The sequence below is a fragment of the Amborella trichopoda genome, chromosome 4 (genome assembly GCF_054954075.1).
Source record: "Amborella trichopoda isolate Santa Cruz 75 chromosome 4, AtrichopodaSantaCruz75HAP2 v2.0, whole genome shotgun sequence".
Classification (NCBI taxonomy): domain Eukaryota; kingdom Viridiplantae; phylum Streptophyta; class Magnoliopsida; order Amborellales; family Amborellaceae; genus Amborella; species Amborella trichopoda.
Genome location: NC_142339.1, coordinates 177,582 through 197,303, shown reverse-complemented (window position 1 = coordinate 197,303; position 19,722 = coordinate 177,582). Strand labels below are relative to the sequence as shown.

Here is a 19,722-nt window from a genome sequence, read left to right as displayed (position 1 = left end):
CGGGACCCTGACCGAGATCGAACCAAATTAAAATATTTATGTATTTAATTATATTTAAATATATTTTATATATTGAGACTCGAAAAATATTACTGAAACTGGATCCAAATCTGAATCCCAACCCAAATAGTATTTTTGGACCCGAAGCAGAGCTATGAGGTGGAATTTTTCGACCCACATCGGTCTACCGTCGGGTTTCTGGTTGGGACCTGGTCCATTGCGACCCCTATTTGTTATGCGGCGGTCAGGCCAGCCACTTAAAAAATTGAATTGAGTCGAGAAAATTTGATTTGCGATTGCCTTCTCAATGAATTCCAAGGGAAAAAAATATTTGCGAGAGAGGGAATAAATGTAATAAATCACAGTTACCGGAAGGGGGGGGGTTAACTCAGTCGTCTCTATCTCCCCCACAGTTACCCTGCATCGCGCAACAATACAAGCGTACAAAACAGATGTCTCTGTCTCTCTCCCCTGCCAGCACCTCCCTCATTGTTGGTTCTGTGTATTTATGACAGTTGAACAGGCAACAAAACAACAACAGGGTCTCCAGAGCTCAGACCGAGTTCTCGACGAATAACTTGTACACTCACTCAATTCTCTTCTTCCTCGATAGAAAGATGACGGACACAACGGATGACATCGCAGAGGAGATATCGTTTCAGTCGTTCGAGGACGACTGCCGCTTGCTGGGGAGCCTCTTGAACGACGTGCTGCAGAGGGAAGTGGGGCAGGCCTTCGTCGACAAGATTGAGAGGAAGAGGGTCCTCTCCCTCTGCTCCTGCAACATGCGCTCCGCCGGCATCGGAATTGGCGTCGAAGGTGAGGATGGCTGCCGCCTCCCGGACCTTATAGACCAACAGCTCTCCTTTCAGATCTCTCAGATGACCCTCCAGGATGCTGTCACCGTCGCCCGAGCGTTCAGCCATTACCTCAACCTCATGAGCATCGCCGAAACCCATCATAGGTATCCTCTCCCCCCATGTATAGATATTGACGATGATGAGCGTTCAATTCCTCAACCATGCCTTATTCTGAGTAACTCTCGATTTCTATACTGTTTTTGTGTCATCATCACAACCAGGGTGCGCAAGGCTCGAAACACTGTTCATTTATCAAAATCATGTGACGACATATTCAACAGAATCATCCAAACCGGAGTTCCTCCCGATGACCTTTACAACACTGTTTGTAAACAGGTTGGTTATGTTGGGTGTTTTTAGCATAAATGAACAAACTGGTTTGTCAGTCTCTACTTGCCGCGCCCTCCTTCATTACTGTTGGCTCTGTGCTCTTTTGCATAATAGGAAACTTTTGATGAAGTTATGTTCATTCCAATGATGCCATGCCACAGGAGGTGGAGATCGTTCTCACTGCTCATCCAACACAAATAAACAGGCGGACTTTGCAATACAAGCACATCAGAATTGCTGTAATATTTCACGACAGACTATCCCTCTATTATTTGTGGTGAAATGTCCTGTTTCATGTTCATATGGCTCTTTGGCTTCATGCTAGCTAAAATATCAGGAAGTTATATCCGAGTTAAAAAATCAGTCAGGTTATTTTCATAGGGATCTCACTATATGTAAAAGAGAGGCTATGATACAATCATTTTGTGTAGTACAGGAGACATGGAGACGGAAATGGAGGATATAACCTGTCCATTCTTCATTTGTAATTAAATAGCTATCTTCTTCCATAGAAGTAATGGCTTCCGCAAGAAAGTGGCCCGCATAAACCCGCATTATCCACATTGGCAACTCTAAGAAAACTTGCTTAGTCAATGGCCTAGTTTGCAATGTTGCCTCGGAAGCTATTGACTTCTAATAAAAATCAGCCATTGGAACCTCCATGTTCAAATTAATATGCTATCAGCATCGCTGTTCCTTCTACTGTACACCTGAGTTTCCCTGAAAAGTTAATTGCATTACTTCTAGAATTTTGTGATTACTTTACTTTGATACACGCATTCAAGTTTTTTTTATTATTGGCCACTACACGAGTAGGTTATTCAGAAAGTTACTAGAATAGATTCTATTGTGTAGTTACCATTTTTTTTATATTTTCTTTGCAGCATTTATTAGAATTTAATGACCGGCCTGACTTGAGCCATGAAGATAGAGAGATGTTGATTGAAGATCTGGTATCCTTCTTCCTCGATAATTCATTTTTCCCTTTTTGTTTTTTGATAAATTAATGGTAAATCCCTTTTCCCTTTTTCTATATACTAAACTTAACTTCCCCTTTCGGATCTTACTTTTATGGTAATTTATAACCATAGCAGCAATCTTGCATTTTCAAATAATCACTTGCATGTTAAGAAAGTCTGAAAACTACAATTCAAGAAAAATCCAGACTTTGGAGCCCATAGCTCATACCACTTGTATGTTCAGGGTAAGCTAGTCTCTCTGTTGGCAAAACCATTATCTTCCCTGTGAAAGGGATTGAAACTCCTAGACTCCGACCCAAGTCACCGATGTCACTAAGCACATTCCCAAGCCTTGCACAAGATCCCTTATCCAAACCTTCTCCTTTTTTTGAATTATTTATGTGATCTTCCTATTTCTTTTGGCTTTTTTAGGTAAGAGAAATAACATCCTTGTGGCAAACAGATGAGCTGAGACGTCATAGACCGTCTCCGGTAGATGAAGCAAGGGCTGGTACTATGCGTTTCTCATGGACTCCTGACCTTTCATATTGCTATCATTCTTGCTCAAGACCATCATGTTCTTTCCAGGTCTCCACATTGTGGAACAATCCCTTTGGAAGGCTGTGCCTCAATATCTTCGCCGTGTCAGCGCTGCTTTGAAAAAGGTGTCTTTTGTGTCTTGTGTAAAGGACGCAAGCTTGTCACATTCTTATGGCATTTCACATTTATATGGTTCTTGTGCAGCACACTGGCCGACCGCTTCCTTTGACTTGCACCCCAATTAGGTTTGGTTCTTGGATGGGTGGTGATAGGGATGGAAATCCTAATGTAACTTCGAAGGTGAGATGTTGGTTTGATAGTTATGAGACTTGTACTTCAGAAACTAGTGTCCTCTGGATAGAAAGTTCTGGTGAGGATGAATTTATTCCAAACCTAGGCTGCATTTTGTGGTTGGTTGTCTCTCAATTTTCTCCTCTCTCTATACTCTCCATGCAATATAATTTCAATTGGGGTCCATATACTTTGTGGTTGGTTATTGAGCCATAGCCAGAGGTGCTTGTTATGAGCCCATGGGATTGTTTTCCCTCCCTAATCCCTTAATTTTCTAGATATATAACATTTTTCTCTTCCAGGTTACAAGGGATGTTTCCTTTCTCTCACGATGGATGGCAGCCGATTTATACATTCGTGAAATAGACAGTCTTAGATTTGAACTTTCAATGAACCGTTGTAGTGAGGAGTTAGCCAAACTTGCTTACGAAAGTCTACAAAAAGGTTTGACATCTTCAATATGCTTCAAGTGTGTTCCAGTAAGACCATGGACAATCATGCATTGAAAAGAAAGTTCAGTCTTCAGTCATATTTTTGTTTGAAGTAATGAAGTTTCTCTTGCCATGTAGCCATAAGGCAACAATGTGCAAATTGTCGTGTTCTATTTCAAATGTACTCATCACAGTTTGTACTAGCCTTTCATATGGGAAACCTTGAACTCACATTTGTAAAACATTCATGTCCGGGGGCTCAAGAAAATGGCACATAACATCGTAAAGCCTTGGAAAAGGGAACCTAAAACCTTATTGAATCCGTGAAATGGTTCATATGTCTTTTAGCATGCTTTGGTCGCGTTGCTGAGGTTACTTCTTTTCTCAGTGTGTCAAATCAATGTCTTGAAACTCCTACTATGTGGAATCCAAATATATTTTTAAATTTTTCCTCCTCTGATACAATTAGATTTCAATAATTATGTGGCTTATTTAGTTAGAAGTAAGAATAATACAAGTCAGTCATTGATAAAAACACCTGACTGATAAAGATACCCTTGTTAAGCACATTTGAACTTACCATTTCTCCTTGATGATTAATACCAACTAGAAGGATTTTCCATGCTCTCATGTATACAGCTTACAGACAACAAGAAAAAGATCCTCTTTCTTAGAGAGAGGACAAATATGTCTGGAAATTCTGGCTAATGCAGTCTTGTTTGCGGCAATTGAGAGGATTGTCCTTTCAGTTAAGAATGTTTCTGAGGTTTGATTGGATTATGTGTTAGCCATCATCATCTCTTGAGTCCTATAATTTTGCACTCTATATGGTAAATTGTGCAGTCAGCAGCATTGTTACAATTGAAATTTGATTATACCATTAGATGGAATTTTTAACTCTGTTGGATATTTCCAATTTAAAGAAGACATGAAAGATATGGGAGTTTGCATGCATGCGGTGGGGTTGATCTTAGTCATTTAAGCAGTATCACTCTTAAATATCTTCACAGAGTCCTCACTTGAGGACCGCCATTACGAAGGTCGAGATCAGTCGGTGCATAGAAGTCATCAAAAGAATCCTGACCAACAGATGTCGCCCTTGCCATCTCAACTTCCTGTTGGTGCAGATATGCCTTCATGCACAGGTTTGCTCATTTCTCATGTCTTTTCAAATTTATTTTCACTTATGGGTCGTTTGTAACCCTAGGATATGCAAATCCAGTTTTGTATATCCAGGTTTTGATGGCCTAATGTCGTTTGGGTGTAGTTTTCGAGATCATACCCTGGATATCCACATCCTCAAAACCACTCATATCCAGCATTTGCTCATTCCCAAAAAACTTGGAATGAGCAAATGCAAGATTTTGGGAAAGCTATCTTTAGCATTGGGGCACGTGTCTCCTCCCCTTTTCTTTCTCACTCGTCATAATAATGATATTATTCTATAGTTATAATATTTTATGTTTAATATTTATTATTATTATTTTGTTACATTAATGTTATTTTTCCAAATATTTATCATAAAATATCAATATTATTAATATTAGGATTAATATTGTATTATTATATTTAGAGAAAATTACATAAATATCCATTATACTTTGCGTTGTTACGGATATACCAAATAGTTTTCGTTATTACATGTATGTCTGGGTTTTACCTTTTATAATGCAATTTTTTTAAAAAGATGACTTTACCATTTTTCGGATGTTGAACAACCGAATTGGAGGGTTTTTTCGGATGTTCAACATCCGAAAATAGGTTAAAAGTTTAACGTTCGCATTCCCATTTTTGGGTGTTGAACATCTGAATTGAAGGGTTATGTCGATACATTGTATTCCTTGTGAAAATAGTTTCGGATGTTGGACGTCCGAAAATAGCACATTTTCGGATGTTGAACATCCGAAAATGGTTTCGGATGTTGGACATTCAAAAATGTCATATTTTCGGATGTTCATCATCCTAAAATGACTGCGATATTCCAGAGACTTTCTGGAAATTCAAAGTCATATTTTTGGATGTTCAACATCCGAAAATATGACATTTTCGAATGTCCAACATCCGAAACTATTTTCGGATGTTCAACATCCAAAAAACCTTTCAATTCGGATGTTCAACACCTGAAAATGGGAATGTGAACGTTAAAAATTTCGGATAATTTTTGGATGTTGAACATCTAAAAAACCCTCCAATTCGGTTATTCAACATCCCAAAAAGGGTAAAGTCATTTTTTTTAAAAAATTGTGTTATAAAAGGTAAAAAAGGGACATATATGTAATAACGGAAACTATTTGGTACATCCGTAATAACGCAAAATATAACGGATAGATATGTAATTTTCCCTTATATTTAATCATAACTTGTAATATCATTATATTTTTTTGTTTAATATTAGGATATTATTATATAGTTATAATATTTATGTGCCTTATTATTATTATGATTTTTATTCATCATCATCATCATCATCATCATCATAGCTTTTTTCCAATTAATTGGGATCAGCTATACGAATCCTGGTCCGCCATTATGCTCTATTTATTATGATTATTATTATTCCAAATATTTATCTTTTTTCTCTCTCTCCCACCGCCTCGATCCTTGGACAGTTCGAACATCATTTAGACGTGCTTCCAACGCACCAACAAGGATGAGGGGTATTATTCCAAATATTTATCGTGAATTATCATTAACATTATTAATATTAATATTATAATATTATGATATAAATATATTATAATGTAATTATAGCATATAATATCATTATACTAATATAATATGATAATATTTTTAATAAAATATTATGTCATTATCATAATATATTGATATTGTATTATGTGAATATTAAAATATTATATATTTTTATTATAGAATTTATTAATATTATAATATTATATTGATACTAATAAAATAAAATACAATTTATATAATAATTATGATTATGATATTATAATATAATTATAGTATTTATGTGTATTATTATTTTTATTATTATTTTTATTATTATTATTATTATTATTATCATTATTGTAAGTATTATTGTGGTAATTATTATTTTAAATATTTGTTATTCAAATAATAATCATTTAAATATTTTTGTGATAATATTATGTTATTATCTTATGATAGTAATATCATATTATATTACTATATACTTATTATAATAATAATTATTTTCTATGGACTATTGTCATTATTATTATTATTAATATTAGTATTATTATATTTTAGTATAATAATTTTATATTGCCAAAACCGTGTTTTACATTTAGGTGAACCAAACAGGGGATTTGTTATAAGCTAGGTTAATCCGGAAGGTACCCAAACGATATTGATCCTTAAAACATGTTTACAAATAATGGAATATGTATACCCAAAATTTGATGCATGACCAGGTTTTGCAAATACTAGGCCCCAAATGGCCCATTAACTTTTTCCATATTTTTCTTTTGTTCTTCTATAATCAAAATAGGATATAGTGATATACTTGTTATATGGTTCCTTATCCATCCTTTGAATTCTTCAACTTCAGTAGTTTGGATGCCTGCCTTCATTTTCTTTTATTGGTTAGTAACTTAGAAATCTTACTGCAACTTGATTTTTTTGGAGAGCCGTTATGTCTTCTCAATTGCCATGAAAGCTTAAATTCTATGTAACCTAGCCTGACAAATTTGTGCCTGAGAAGAGTCAGAGCTCTTGAGTTATGAGTGCAGAATATTTGTTATGATTGAGGCAGCATATAGATAGTTCAAACGAATCTCTAGTAATGGATACAAATAGTGAATTCTGTTTTATGTTACAAGTCTTAGTATTGAATAAAGGAGTTGCATTTACAAATTATGCAGGGAAAATTTCCTGAAGTATTTTTCACCCTAAGCTGCTCATTCCCATCAGCATGTTACCCAATGTTTTTTTCTTTCAAAGAAAAATGTTTTGCTCACAATATAAGGATGTTTTTAGCTGCTTACAAGATGTCAGGGGTTCATTACTGGCAGGATTTTTATGTTCTATAGTCTTTTTTCTAAATGAAGAACTAAAGATATACGCCAGGAAACCTTTAAATTAATAAGTTCATTATTCTCTTTTAGAATGCAACGATGGAGATTCACAACTTCCCATTCTGGAATTTCCACGCCCTGATTACACCAAAAGTGAAATTGAGGTAATGCAAATCAGATAGAACATTGTTCAGAGGGAATTTCGCGAATTTTCTTCTCTCCTTAATTTAAACCACCATATTCCATCACTTAGGTATCTACTGACTCTTGAATATAATAATGGTTTATACCTTTGATTGTAGGATGATCAAAACTCAGCAATTTCAGTTTCTTTGACAAAAGATTCTGTTCAAAATTTCCCCAAAACATTTGCAAATGGTAATGTGACAGCGGATGAATGCTCAGCTTCTTCTAGCTCCCTGCAATCTGCTGGATTAGGATGTTCATCAGCTCCAAGTACTCCTAGGTCTAATTTTATGAATTCTACTCAAGCTATGAGGAGGAAACTATTTGCAGAGTCTGATGTTGGTAGATCCAGCTTTCAAAAGCTTCTAGAGCCAAGAGTACCGCAATGGCCAGAAATTGCTCCATACAGACTGGTTCTTGGAGATGTAAGAGAAAAGGTAGTGTCCTGTGGAATACTCTGGTTGTGTTTCATTTGGTTTGTGTAGAAGCCGCAGCTAAACCATTTTTTGTTGGATCCTCCTTTGTACTTATCTATGTATCATGGATCAGTGCTTGCCCCATTTCTTTTCCTCTTTTGCAATAATATTATGTTTATTATTGGTATTATGTAATAATATTTTTGATGCAACTGATTGTAGCTTATTAAGACAAGGAGGCGGTTGGAGCTCCTTCTTGAAGGTCTTCCTTGTGATTATGATCCTTCTGATTACTACGAAACATCTGAACAGCTTCTAGAACCTCTTCTCTTATGTTATGCATCCCTGGTACCCTGCTTTCCCCTGTCAAACTTGCACCTCATTTCTATAGTTATATGATGAACAGCTGGCTTCTAATTATTGGTGTTTGCAGCAATCCTGTGGATCGGTCATCCTGGCAGATGGGAGGCTTGCTGACTTGATCAGAAGGGTTGCTACCTTTGGGATGGTATTGATGAAGCTCGATTTACGCCAGGTGCGTACAAATATGGATGCAAATCTCATCTTGCTCGCTTTAATGCTTTTGCCTGAGTGGTTTGATGTATCAGGAATCTGGTAGGCATTCTGAAACACTAGATGCAATTACAAAGTACCTAGACATGGGTACATACAGCGATTGGGATGAAGAGAAAAAGCTTGAATTCCTCACACGAGAGCTGAAGGGAAGAAGGCCACTAGTTCCCCCGTCTATCGAGGTAGCCTAATTTCTATGTCTAGCATGAATTTATGTTATGCTACAGCTATATGTTAAATTATTTACAATTTTTTGATTACTAGAAAGAAATGATATAGAAGATATTATAACATGCGCTACAAGGAGACTGTTTAATAAGAATTTTCCAGTTTTTGGCTCTTACGGTATCTCATTTGTGAGTATGTGTGTGAACAATGTTGATCTACTGTCTGAACTATTTTGTGTCTTCCAATATCATGACAACTTGAAGCATGTTTTCTTGTCAGTGAATACATGTGAAATTCGGATGTGCTATTGTTTGGATGACAGTGTGCCAACTTGAGTAAGAAGAGTCCTTAACATAGTAAAACTCACCCTAGTGGGGATATACAGGGATACTTGATATCGATGCATGTATAATGATAGGCATGATCATTAGTCATGCAGGTTTGTCTCCTGAACTTGTAACTTCTTTTTTAATTAAAAAATCAAGATTTATGCTTTCTATAATATTTTCTTGGTACTGTGGTAAATTCATTATCCATGTTATAGTTTCTGTCCCTGGTACTCTACCTTATCCAACCAAGTACACACAACTTGTTTGGGGGCCTGACACTCTCCAGACCTCATATGGAATCTGCTGTCAATCAGGCTGTCAACGTGGCCATGCTACTCACTCGTATTGGACGCTGCTATCAATCCCTTATCCTTAAAAGCCTCCATAAAGGCTGGGTTGAGCTATTAACACTACCCATATAGCTTCTCATTTTATGCTTAGGATGGTTAGACATTGATATAGGTGCGCATATATATTATGCATGATCGTCAGTCATGAGCACAACTTCTTTTTTATCAAAAAGACAAGATATGTGCTTTCTAGAGTATTTTAGTAAATTGATCGTCCACTGTTATAATATCTGTCTCAACTATGCTGTGCATTTTCTCATGAAATTTTGATGTTTAGGAGTACAAGATCATCTCCATGTCGGAGGTTTAAGAGAAAGAGAGGGGGGCGGGGGAGGTGTCGGGGTGTCATGAGCTTGTGTCCAAGATGCAACAACTTTAAAATTTCACTTAAAAACTTCAAAAATTACAACTCTTGATTGAGATTACAGAAAGCATTGAGCCCCTTTGGCTCACAAATACATAATCAAAACACCCCAAAAGAAAAATTACAAGACTCTGGATTGGTCCCTCACTAGTTCCACAACGTAGAGATTGGCCACATTACAACATTGCATAAAGAAAAATACATCTCCAACAGTCCTCAAGTCGAATACTTCAATGACATAAATCATATAATCATTAAATACATGAAGTTGACTCAATCTCAATTACATAAACAACACCAAAGTAGTGCGCGCAGTCACTAGACCATGAGAAGCTTTTTTCATAACGAAATTGTCGATTAAAAACTTGAGCACAATCCCTTTGATTACTCAATCTGATAGCAAGATGTAGATTGTCTAATCTCAATCCAAATTTTAAAGAAAGCATAAATCATGAAGGCTTAAATCAAATCATCACCATAATCATCAAACTAGAATCAAAGAATTAGCACGCGACCTTAAGATATGAGTATGAGTTGCGTGGAGCCCAATCTAGGTCCTATGGAACATGGTTTACTGAATAGAATGCATGGGGAAACTTTGGCATGGTATCCCTTTCTAAAATCAAGTTTTGTATATGAGAAATAGGCCAAATATCTTGCTGATATGTAGGTATAATTTCAGCCAGAATATCTCAAAGAAAATCAGTTCAAATGGGACAAATCAAACCATGTACATGCCAAAATGCCTAGTAACTAAATGGGCATGCATGGGCAACCAAAGCTTAAAAGAACAAGGCATAGAGGAAAAGATTACCTTGCTGTAAGTCTCAGGAACAATAAGAGAAAGGGATAAAAACACCATGGAAGGGTCATTTTTAACCTCCAAGGAAGGGCCTCCTAGTTTGCACCTTAATGGGGGGATGAGAGATGGTAAGGACGAAGGGGGGCGTGCCTCTCTCTCTCTCTCTTGTAGCTCACTCTAACAAGTATGAAAGGGGCTTTGTTGGGGTGATTTAAGCTCCCTCTAATAGCTAGGGTTTTGAGTTAACTTTTAGTTGGATTGAATCTAGACCACACAACTAGAATATCAAGGGCTTGGAGAGAGGCTTGATCCTAGCCGTCCAACCCACAAATAGCTATCATAGATGTAGGTTGTGATTTCTGCACCATTATCCCCATATGTGTGAAAACAACTCTGAATTTTCCAAATAAATTAATCCCGTAATTCAAGAAATTGCTTTATGAATAAAGTGTGAGAAGAAGACCTTATGGAAGGCATACCACTAAAATCTCTACAAAAACTGTTCTCTCTTTAAATTCAAATTCAATTTGAATTGAAAAAGGTTCTCTTTCAACACCTCACCCCCGCTCATACATGTGGTGTCATGGTCGCAAAAGTAACCAATGAGAGGAAGACACCATAAAAGTCACTTTATATCTAGGTTTTCCATTGGCTTAAAGGTCCCAAAATTAAGGAAAAAGTCTCTCATACTCATGAAAATATTGAAGGTTCGTAAGTGAACAAACTTACAAATACCAAAACAGTCCAAGGAACAAAGAGGGGGGCATCCCACACCTAGGCCTGACGTAACTCACTTTTCAGCCACTTAGCTAACGTGTGGCTGACATCAGTGGCCACATGGCAGCTTCTGTACGGCCTATTTGCCATTTGGGCCTATGGGGTGGTGTCCTGTGTCATTTACCCCGAACGAAGGGTATAGGTGGGTTTTGGGATCTAGAAAAAATCAAGAAAAATTTCCAAAAATTATTTCTGACATTTTTCAATATTTTTCATTAAAAGTAGGGCATGGAAAAAATTCTATTTTGGAAAAATTAGGATCCTTAAGGAGTTCGTTCTCAATTGTTTGGGTATTCCACTCGGCTAGGTCTAGACCCTCTGGTTGCTTTCTTGAAGTTAGCCCAACGAGCTCGAGCCCATGACCCACATTCTCAAGCTGGGACTTCATGCTTGGCCCTTCAAAGCTAACCCAATAGGTGACTAGGTCCTAGACGTAAAGTGGATTGCAGGTAGTCACCCGAGGATACAGTCTTGGGATGTGGGGAAATCTCTCTAGCACATGTACATGTCTCTTGTCGGTGGATCTACCTGAATGAGAGCAGCTTCCCAGTTTAGGACTGTCATATGCACATACTGTGAGTGAGATCAATGTCAGGAATTTGGCTTATGTCCTCTCAGAGCCGATCCTTTTTACACAAGGCTCAACACAAAAAATCTCAGAAAGTCTCACATACATGTATTCTTGATCCATATTTAACCATTTCCTTAACATGCAGATACATATCAATTCTAAATATCATGCCCAGACTCAATTGATCATGAGGTTATCTCACCAACCTTGACCAAGGGAAAACCCTCAAACACTTCTGGGTATAATGCACCTAAACCGAGCCTCATGACCGGGGTTTAGTGACTCTATGGACACCAACTCCAGATCCTAGTTAACACAGATCCTGCAACTCTGCGAGTCACACGTCTCTAGTAACTCCCACTGTGACCAAGAATTCTTGGTGTCAAGGCCTTGAAGGGCCACAACTCCAATAGGGGAATGTTTTTTTTTTGGGCGGGGGTTTGTGTGTGTGGGGGGGCACATCTACACCGTTACTCTACCTTACCCCACCAAATACACACAACTTGGTTGGGGGAACTTCAGTACTTGACAATCTCCAGACCTGATATGCTATCTGATGTCAATCAAGTTTTCAATGTGTCCATTCTACTCACTCGTATTGGAAGATGCTATGGTCTCTTATCTTTAAAAGCCTTCATAAAGGCTGGGTTGCACTATCAACACACCCTTCTTGTTTCACATCCTATGCTCATTACCTAATTAGGATGTTCTTTTATGGGGTACTAAGAAGCCTTCGTTGAGTGCTAATGCTGACTGCAAATTGATGGATAATATGGCTATGGAAATAATTGGTTTCAAATTCTTCTCCAGGATATTGGAATCACTTCTTTACTACTCCCATAGTGTCCCATGATTTGTGCATGAGGTGGGATGTCTATTTTTGGATATTTGGACAAGCGTATTAAACTTTATCTTTATTTATTTAAGAGACCAAGAGAATATTGTAATTAAAAAGAATGAGGTTCATGTTGTGCATTTTTTTTTAGCAGAAGTTACATTTTTAGACTCCCATCTTCAGCTGCCATCAGTGCTTCTAGTGCACCATTGCCTTTCTGCCTTTGGGGAGACCTAGCCTGGGTTTACCTTTGGGATGTTTATCTCTATTTGTAGCCTGTGGTGTATGTATGTGTACCTTTTCTCTTTTGTAAAATTTTTGTAAAGAAGTATCAAGAGTAATTCAGGTCTAGATGACCATTCATGTGTGGATATCATATGAATTTCTCTTGTCACATTGACTGAGCATCAGGAAACTTATCATATTTCACATTTAACTTTAATTGTATCTATTGTAGTTTCATATTTATTCTAGATGAAAAACTACACTTAGAGATTTTGCGTTGCATATATGATTTCCTTTTCCTATTTTATATTCCTGGGGTTTTAGAGTTGTAAATTGATGCTTGAAACATTTGTTTTCTTCTGTGTGGCTCTGTGATTTTCGCAACATTCATAATTTATCAAGCAAACTTTCAAATTTTATTATTGAGTAATCCAATTTAACATTTGGAGTACATACACCAAATTACATGTATACACATGAATTTGCAGCAATAAGGACTCATAATTCACTCGCATGATTTTCAAAAAACAAAAAAAATAAGTAGTTAGAATTAGTTAGTCTTTATGTGGCAATATAGTCAAGTAATGAAGCTTTTTATCCCTTGACATCCTCGGGACTAAAGGTTTTGTACATTATGTTGTTATTTCTGCTGTGGAAATATTCAGGGAATTAATGGTGTTTATTTGCTTTTCATTGAATCAGTGGAAACTTCTTAATTTTCATCCTGCTTATATGCATATCACCACCTTCCATGCCTTCTCAGGTAGTTGCTGATGTGAGGGAGGTCCTAGACACCTTTCGTGTAGCAGCCGAGCTGGGAAGTGAGTCTCTTGGAGCATATGTAATTTCCATGGCTGCAAATGTATGTATGGCAGAGCCACAACCACAAGCTCAGTTATTAGAAGTTGCAACTAGAAGATCTTTTTATTAGAAGTTGCGACTAGAAAATATGACCTCCCTTGTCTTATTGGCAACATATATTTCGTGAGACATCAACCGTGGGGGACTGACACTTGTGAATTGCAGGCTAGTGATGTTTTGGCAGTGGAACTCTTACAAAAAGATGCACGTCTTGCTGTAAGTGGGGAGCTTGGGAGACCCTGTCCAGGGGGAACGTATGAATCTCTCTCTCTCCCTCCCCCTGCCCTCTCTCTCTCTCTCACACACACACACACATAGAGGCATATGCAAGCCAAATCATTTTCCATTTTGATGGCAATTGGGAGACAGGTTTCCTGCACACATACCATAGACATTGCCATGATGATTATTATCGTTTAAGCATTTGACTATTAATGGTTTGACATAATGCTTCCTCATGGTTAAGCAGGTTGAGGGTTGTACCTCTGTTTGAAACAGTGAAAGACTTGAGAGGAGCAGGCTCAGTTATTCGGAAATTGTTATCTATTGACTGGTACCGGGAGCATATTATCACAAGCCACAATGGGCACCAGGAGGTACAGCAACAAAAGTTGTTGGTGATTATGTTCAACATTCTCTACGATCTCTATAAATGGTCAAGAAACTGTAAAGAACCAAAAAAAATGTGGCTTCTGTGTGCAGGTAATGGTTGGATACTCAGACTCGGGAAAAGATGCAGGTCGCTTTACTGCAGCTTGGGAGCTGTATAAAGCCCAGGAAGATGTTGTGGCTGCCTGCAATGAGTTTGGCATCAAAGTCACACTGTTTCATGGACGTGGAGGAAGTATTGGACGTGGTGGTGGTCCCACATATCTTGCTATACAATCCCAGCCCCCTGGTTCTGTCATGGTAATCAAATTGAACATACTAGTCATCCTCAAGTCCGACGCATGAGCTTTTTTCAGAAATTTTAACATAGGGGCCACTTTGCTGGGAAAGTTGTGTTTTCAGGTCGCTGTATGGGGAAATAAAAGAGATATGCCCGTACATTATTTTCTTTCCGTCAAACTAACAAGGACATCATCCCTGCTTTTCTGCACATGATGAACCAACCTGCAAACTTTCTGATTGTTTTCACTACGCTGCAATTATCATTGATGAATTGGAGAAGGCTTGGCTTCATTGATAGTTTTCCCTTCGGTTATGTTTCCCCTAGTAGATTTCCCCTTGTCATCTCCATTAGGGAATGTCGTTCTTACCTTTTTCTTTCCCATGTTACCTGTTCTTCTCTCTATTTCATTGTTCATTCTTTTTTATTTGAAAAAAATAAAAAAATTCAGTGATCATAAGAATCTGGGTTTTTAACATCAATTCCTGTTTATGTAATGAGAGAATAATGGGGATTTTGTTATAAAATTCTGATTAGGGAACGCTTCGGTCAACGGAGCAAGGAGAGATGGTACAGGCCAAATTTGGGTTGTCCCAGACAGCGGTGAGGCAGCTGGAGATTTACACCACGGCCGTGCTGCTCTCTACTTTGCAGCCTCCTCAGCCACCACGTGATCACAAGTGGAGAGATGTGATGGAGGAGATATCAAGGATCAGCTGTGACCATTACAGGAGCACTGTCTATGAGAATAACGACTTCCCCCAATACTTTGAAGAAGCCACTCCGCAATCCGAGCTGGGTTTTCTCAACATCGGCAGCAGGCCCACTCGGAGGAGTCAAGGCAGCAAAGGCATAGGTCAACTACGAGCCATCCCTTGGGTCTTTGCATGGACACAGACCAGGCTCGTTTTGCCTGCTTGGCTCGGGGTTGGGACAGGGCTAAGGTGGGCTTGTGAGAAAGGATACAAAGAAGAGCTTCAGGCAATGTACAAGGAGTGGCCCTTCTTCCAGTCAACCATCGACCTGATAGAGATGGTTCTGGCAAAGGCAGATGTCCCCATATCCAAGCACTACGAGGAGGTTCTGGTCTCCCCATCTAGACAGAAGCTTGGAGAGGAGCTGAGGGTGGAGCTGTGCAGGACCGAGAAGTATGTGCTGATTGTGAGTGGGCACGAAAGGCTCTCGGAGAACAATAGGAGCCTGAGGCGTTTGATCGAGAGCAGGCTCCCTTATCTTAACCCTATCAACATGATCCAGGTCGAGATATTGCGCCGCTTACGCCAGGATGATGACAACCACAAGCTCCGTGATGCACTTCTCATCACCATCAATGGAATAGCTGCTGGCATGAGGAACACTGGTTGAATCCTTTGCCTCTAGAGTTACCTGAACTAGTGACTGTGCTAAAACATAGTTAGTTCCTCCTCCCTTCTTAAGAGCGCAGTTTGCTAAATGCATGGGGATGAATTTCAAGGCAATAATGGCCATTTATACTCCCCATCATTTGTTATTGTATATATATAATATCATTAGGACGGTGTTTTTCTTTGTCAGATGCTGTATATTATATACAGCTATATTTCTTTGCAACCTCTACTTGTGGTTCCTTAATAACGCCCAACAACTCCCAAATAAAGTTTCAAATACCAAAGTTGTCAAAAGAACTTAAAAAAAGTCATATGCTGCCTGGGTTAAAGTGAATGACTTAGATGAGCTTGGTTTTCAGGAGGTTCATAGCCGAGACCTTTCCCATTGCAATTTGCTAACGGGGAGTCTTACCTTTAAGCCAAAGGCTTGATTGATGACTTTATATTATTGTCTAAGAAAGCTTTCTAGAGGTGACCAGCATCCTTGACCGTTCTTCCTGGATTTCTGTGTCATGAAAATTTTGGGAACTATGAAATACAGGGCAGTGTTTCTCGATGAAGAAGAGGAATCTCACTCTGGTTCTCACTCATTCTGAACAATCCTAAGTTTTTAGTTGTTAAAATCAGCCAAGATGATTTTCCAACACCCATAGGCGCAACTAATTGATATACAACATTTAACATCCTTTTCAATATTTGATTGATTTTTACTCAAGTAATAACTTCAATTCTCCTCATTAAATTGGTTCTTAATAGTTTTCTAGACCATCAATGTTCATTCATTGCACGCGGCAGTTGGTCTAAATTGAACCCAAAATACCAGTTAAAAAGTAGTACCCGCAATAAGAAGGAAAAAATATTTGTAGCACTCCTTCCTCTTGGTAAAAGTTTGGAAAATAATATGTTAAAAAGGAAGATGACAAAAAACACATCAGTAATCTGTCCATATCTGAAGAAAGCCTATAAAGCACGATCATTGAAGCCCAAAAAATTGAAACAGGATAGCTGGGGCAAAACTGAACTAAACTCAAATCAATTGTGGTTGTAGAAGGATAGAATAGTTTTGAGAATGAATGTTTGAAAAACAGTTGAGGGAAATGGGTAATTGAGCTATGACATTATTGGAAACAGGGACTACTTCCCTTTTCTAAAATAATAAATGGAAACAAGGAAATTTTGGAAACTACAGTAATAAATTGCACACGTATATTAAATGAAAATGTTTTGCTGAAATGTGCGGTCACAAAAGGCACCAACAGCAGCAGATGAGAAATTTGGCATAGGGGCATGGGGAATCTAGGGAACATAGGGGGTACGTGGAGGATGTGAAAAGTTGTAGGGGAGAAGCAGGGCAATGTGGGTTGAATCATGTTCCTCAAAGATTTGGAAGAGGGGAAGAAATCAATTCTTTTATTTTGAGAACTGACTTTTACTGATGCTCGAGAAAGTACTATGAACATAAAAAAGAAATAACTTACTGTTTTATAATTCTGGTATACAATGTTATATTTTACTTGCGTAGTTTCAAACATTTTACCCAAAGTTACTGTGTATAAAAGCCTTTTAGGCTCATTATGACTTTGATGAATTCTCTGCACATTTTGCTCATTCATGTTTTCAATATACTATCTAACTGATGTTAACCTAATAGAAGTGACATAAGAAACTAAGGGCTGGTTTGCATGTTCCGGCAAGTCTGTCGCACTCACTATTATATGTGTGATTAGTCGCACTCACTATTATATGTGTGATTAGGTAAAAAGGTGTTTATACGGATCCAAGTCAGAGGTAGTAACAGTGTGTGCTAATATAAACTGACTGAATAAAACGCTTTACCCCAAAATAGCAGGCCTCTACTTTCTCCACTGTCAAATTAAATTGCTATGGGACGTATTAAGGAACACTGTCCTACAGACAAGCACTATTTGGTGAATAAACAATTCCTCCATGCACCTAAAACTAAAGTACCTATAAATTCCATTTGAGCATATCCATTATTTTCTAGAAATTGTTTTCATTTAGTTGTCAAAGATTAGCATTTGCATCTGTGGTTATTAACACTTCTATAGTCAGCACCGATAGACGAATAGGCAAATATTAAATATCTAAAAAATAGTTTAATCAAATCGAGGTATGGAATGCAAATGTTGTGTTATTAGGTAGCAATAATGTATGAATTACCTGGTTTTGGGAGAATCTTCTGGTTGACTGGCAGCCACAACAAGTCATTGGTAACCTCCTTGTCTGGTCGGCTTTTCTTTGAATGGTGATGATGATAGGACCTTGCTTCATGAGTCTTAACCCACATATCTGGGTAGTCAATTATGCATGCTTTGCACCTTGGACAAATGTAGCCTCCACCACTTTTAGCTCCTTTATGACGAGAAAAATGATGATTATACATTCCACTCTTTGTGGGAGACCAATCTTGATCAAACTGGAAACTGCAGATTCTGCTATTGCCAGTAGGGGAGGTAGAGACTCAACAATCAAAAACAATAATTTCAAGAAATAGTCATAGAATCAAGAAATGAGAACATAAGAAATTTACCGAACGATTTACCCTCATTCAGTGCTAGGGGGTAGGATCCGCTAGTGTCTTCACAAAGAGATGCTTACATATGTAAATCTATGGAAAAAACCCAAGTGCTGAACACTTTTGTCTTTGCTTTCTTTAATTTCTTTAAGGACTCCATTACATCACCTGGGTAACTTACAAAGGGAGCTAAATGCAATATTATGGCTTCATGGTGTGCATAAGATGGGACTTGTTCAAGACTGGTGTTGACAATGTGCGGGGCATTCTATGACATAGTTTGGAAATGATAAGCCCATCAGAAGTAGTTTTTTTGGTGCAATTAGAAGTCTGAAACTTTGTCAGGCAATAACTTTGTTCACAGTTATCCAAATCAGATATTTCTGGTTTGATTCAGATGTCTCACTAAATCTACTGTTTAGTAGGATTATCTCAATTTTATGTTACTTAGTTCATCAGAATCTAAGGGATTATCTTCTTGACATATCTATTTTAAAGCCAATGATGTGGAAGATAGGTTTAAGAGAGGGGTAATAATTGATTCCTTCCTCCCCTTCTTTTTTTTTTCTCTCCCCTTTGACATAGGTCTGTTTGTTTGTACTCTTTGGAATGTAACTTAATGTATACTTGTTCCTACTAACTCTTTATTCACAATCTCTTATTTGATATATAGAGGGTTATTCTAGAATTCACCATAGTAATAGTGATTTTAGAAAAGTCTACTCCTAAACTTTGAACATCCCTAAAAAAAAATTACAATTATATGAATATATTCTTCATTGTCACATTAAAACAAAACATAAAATGTAATTGTAGGGTAGAGAGATGGCTTGGGGATTCATGGGATATAGAGAGAGATTTGGGGGCTTCACGGGATATATATGGAGAGAGATTTGGGGGCCTCACGGAGAGATTTGGGGGTATAGAGAGATGGCTGAGGCAAAGCACCATTGCTCAGAACCAGCAACCACTCATTAAGTCATTAAAGCCAAGCACAGGCCACCACCATTGCTCAGAACCAGCAATCACCCATGCAATCGTCCTGCAACTTCTTTTAGTTTCTT

The 19,722-nt window shown here is 37.8% G+C and overlaps 1 protein-coding gene and 1 long non-coding RNA gene across 2 annotated transcripts; one reads left to right on the top strand and one right to left on the bottom strand.

The window, feature by feature from the left end:
- Positions 1 to 189: 189 nt before the first annotated feature.
- Positions 190 to 16,345, top strand: PPC4 (phosphoenolpyruvate carboxylase 4). The gene is made up of 19 exons (XM_006849708.4): positions 190 to 964; positions 1,082 to 1,196; positions 1,352 to 1,429; positions 2,075 to 2,143; positions 2,582 to 2,660; positions 2,738 to 2,814; positions 2,894 to 2,989; positions 3,283 to 3,424; positions 4,422 to 4,556; positions 7,500 to 7,573; positions 7,712 to 8,032; positions 8,234 to 8,359; positions 8,445 to 8,546; positions 8,620 to 8,766; positions 13,769 to 13,867; positions 14,032 to 14,120; positions 14,336 to 14,462; positions 14,569 to 14,775; positions 15,293 to 16,345. Exons 1-19 carry the CDS (start codon positions 618 to 620, stop codon positions 16,118 to 16,120), a joined length of 3,258 nt encoding a protein of 1,085 aa, XP_006849771.1. The 5' UTR covers positions 190 to 617; the 3' UTR covers positions 16,121 to 16,345.
- On the bottom strand, positions 9,785 to 18,956 carry LOC148782167 (uncharacterized). The gene is made up of 3 exons (XR_016053683.1): positions 18,674 to 18,956; positions 18,304 to 18,575; positions 9,785 to 10,188 (listed from the first exon to the last, which is right to left on the bottom strand). It is a non-coding gene; the product is annotated as an uncharacterized LOC148782167 (long non-coding RNA).
- Between the last annotated feature and the right edge of the window lie 766 nt (positions 18,957 to 19,722).

Bases quoted from the DNA above. Each gene is read 5' to 3' on its own strand.
- PPC4 (XM_006849708.4), top strand. From the start codon at position 618: ATGACGGACACAACGGATGACATCGCAGAGGAGATATCGTTTCAGTCG. The intron at 8,033-8,233 runs GTAGTGTCCTGT...AACTGATTGTAG, and splicing joins TTGGAGATGTAAGAGAAAAG to CTTATTAAGACAAGGAGGCG. The intron at 8,360-8,444 runs GTACCCTGCTTT...TGGTGTTTGCAG, and splicing joins TCTTATGTTATGCATCCCTG to CAATCCTGTGGATCGGTCAT.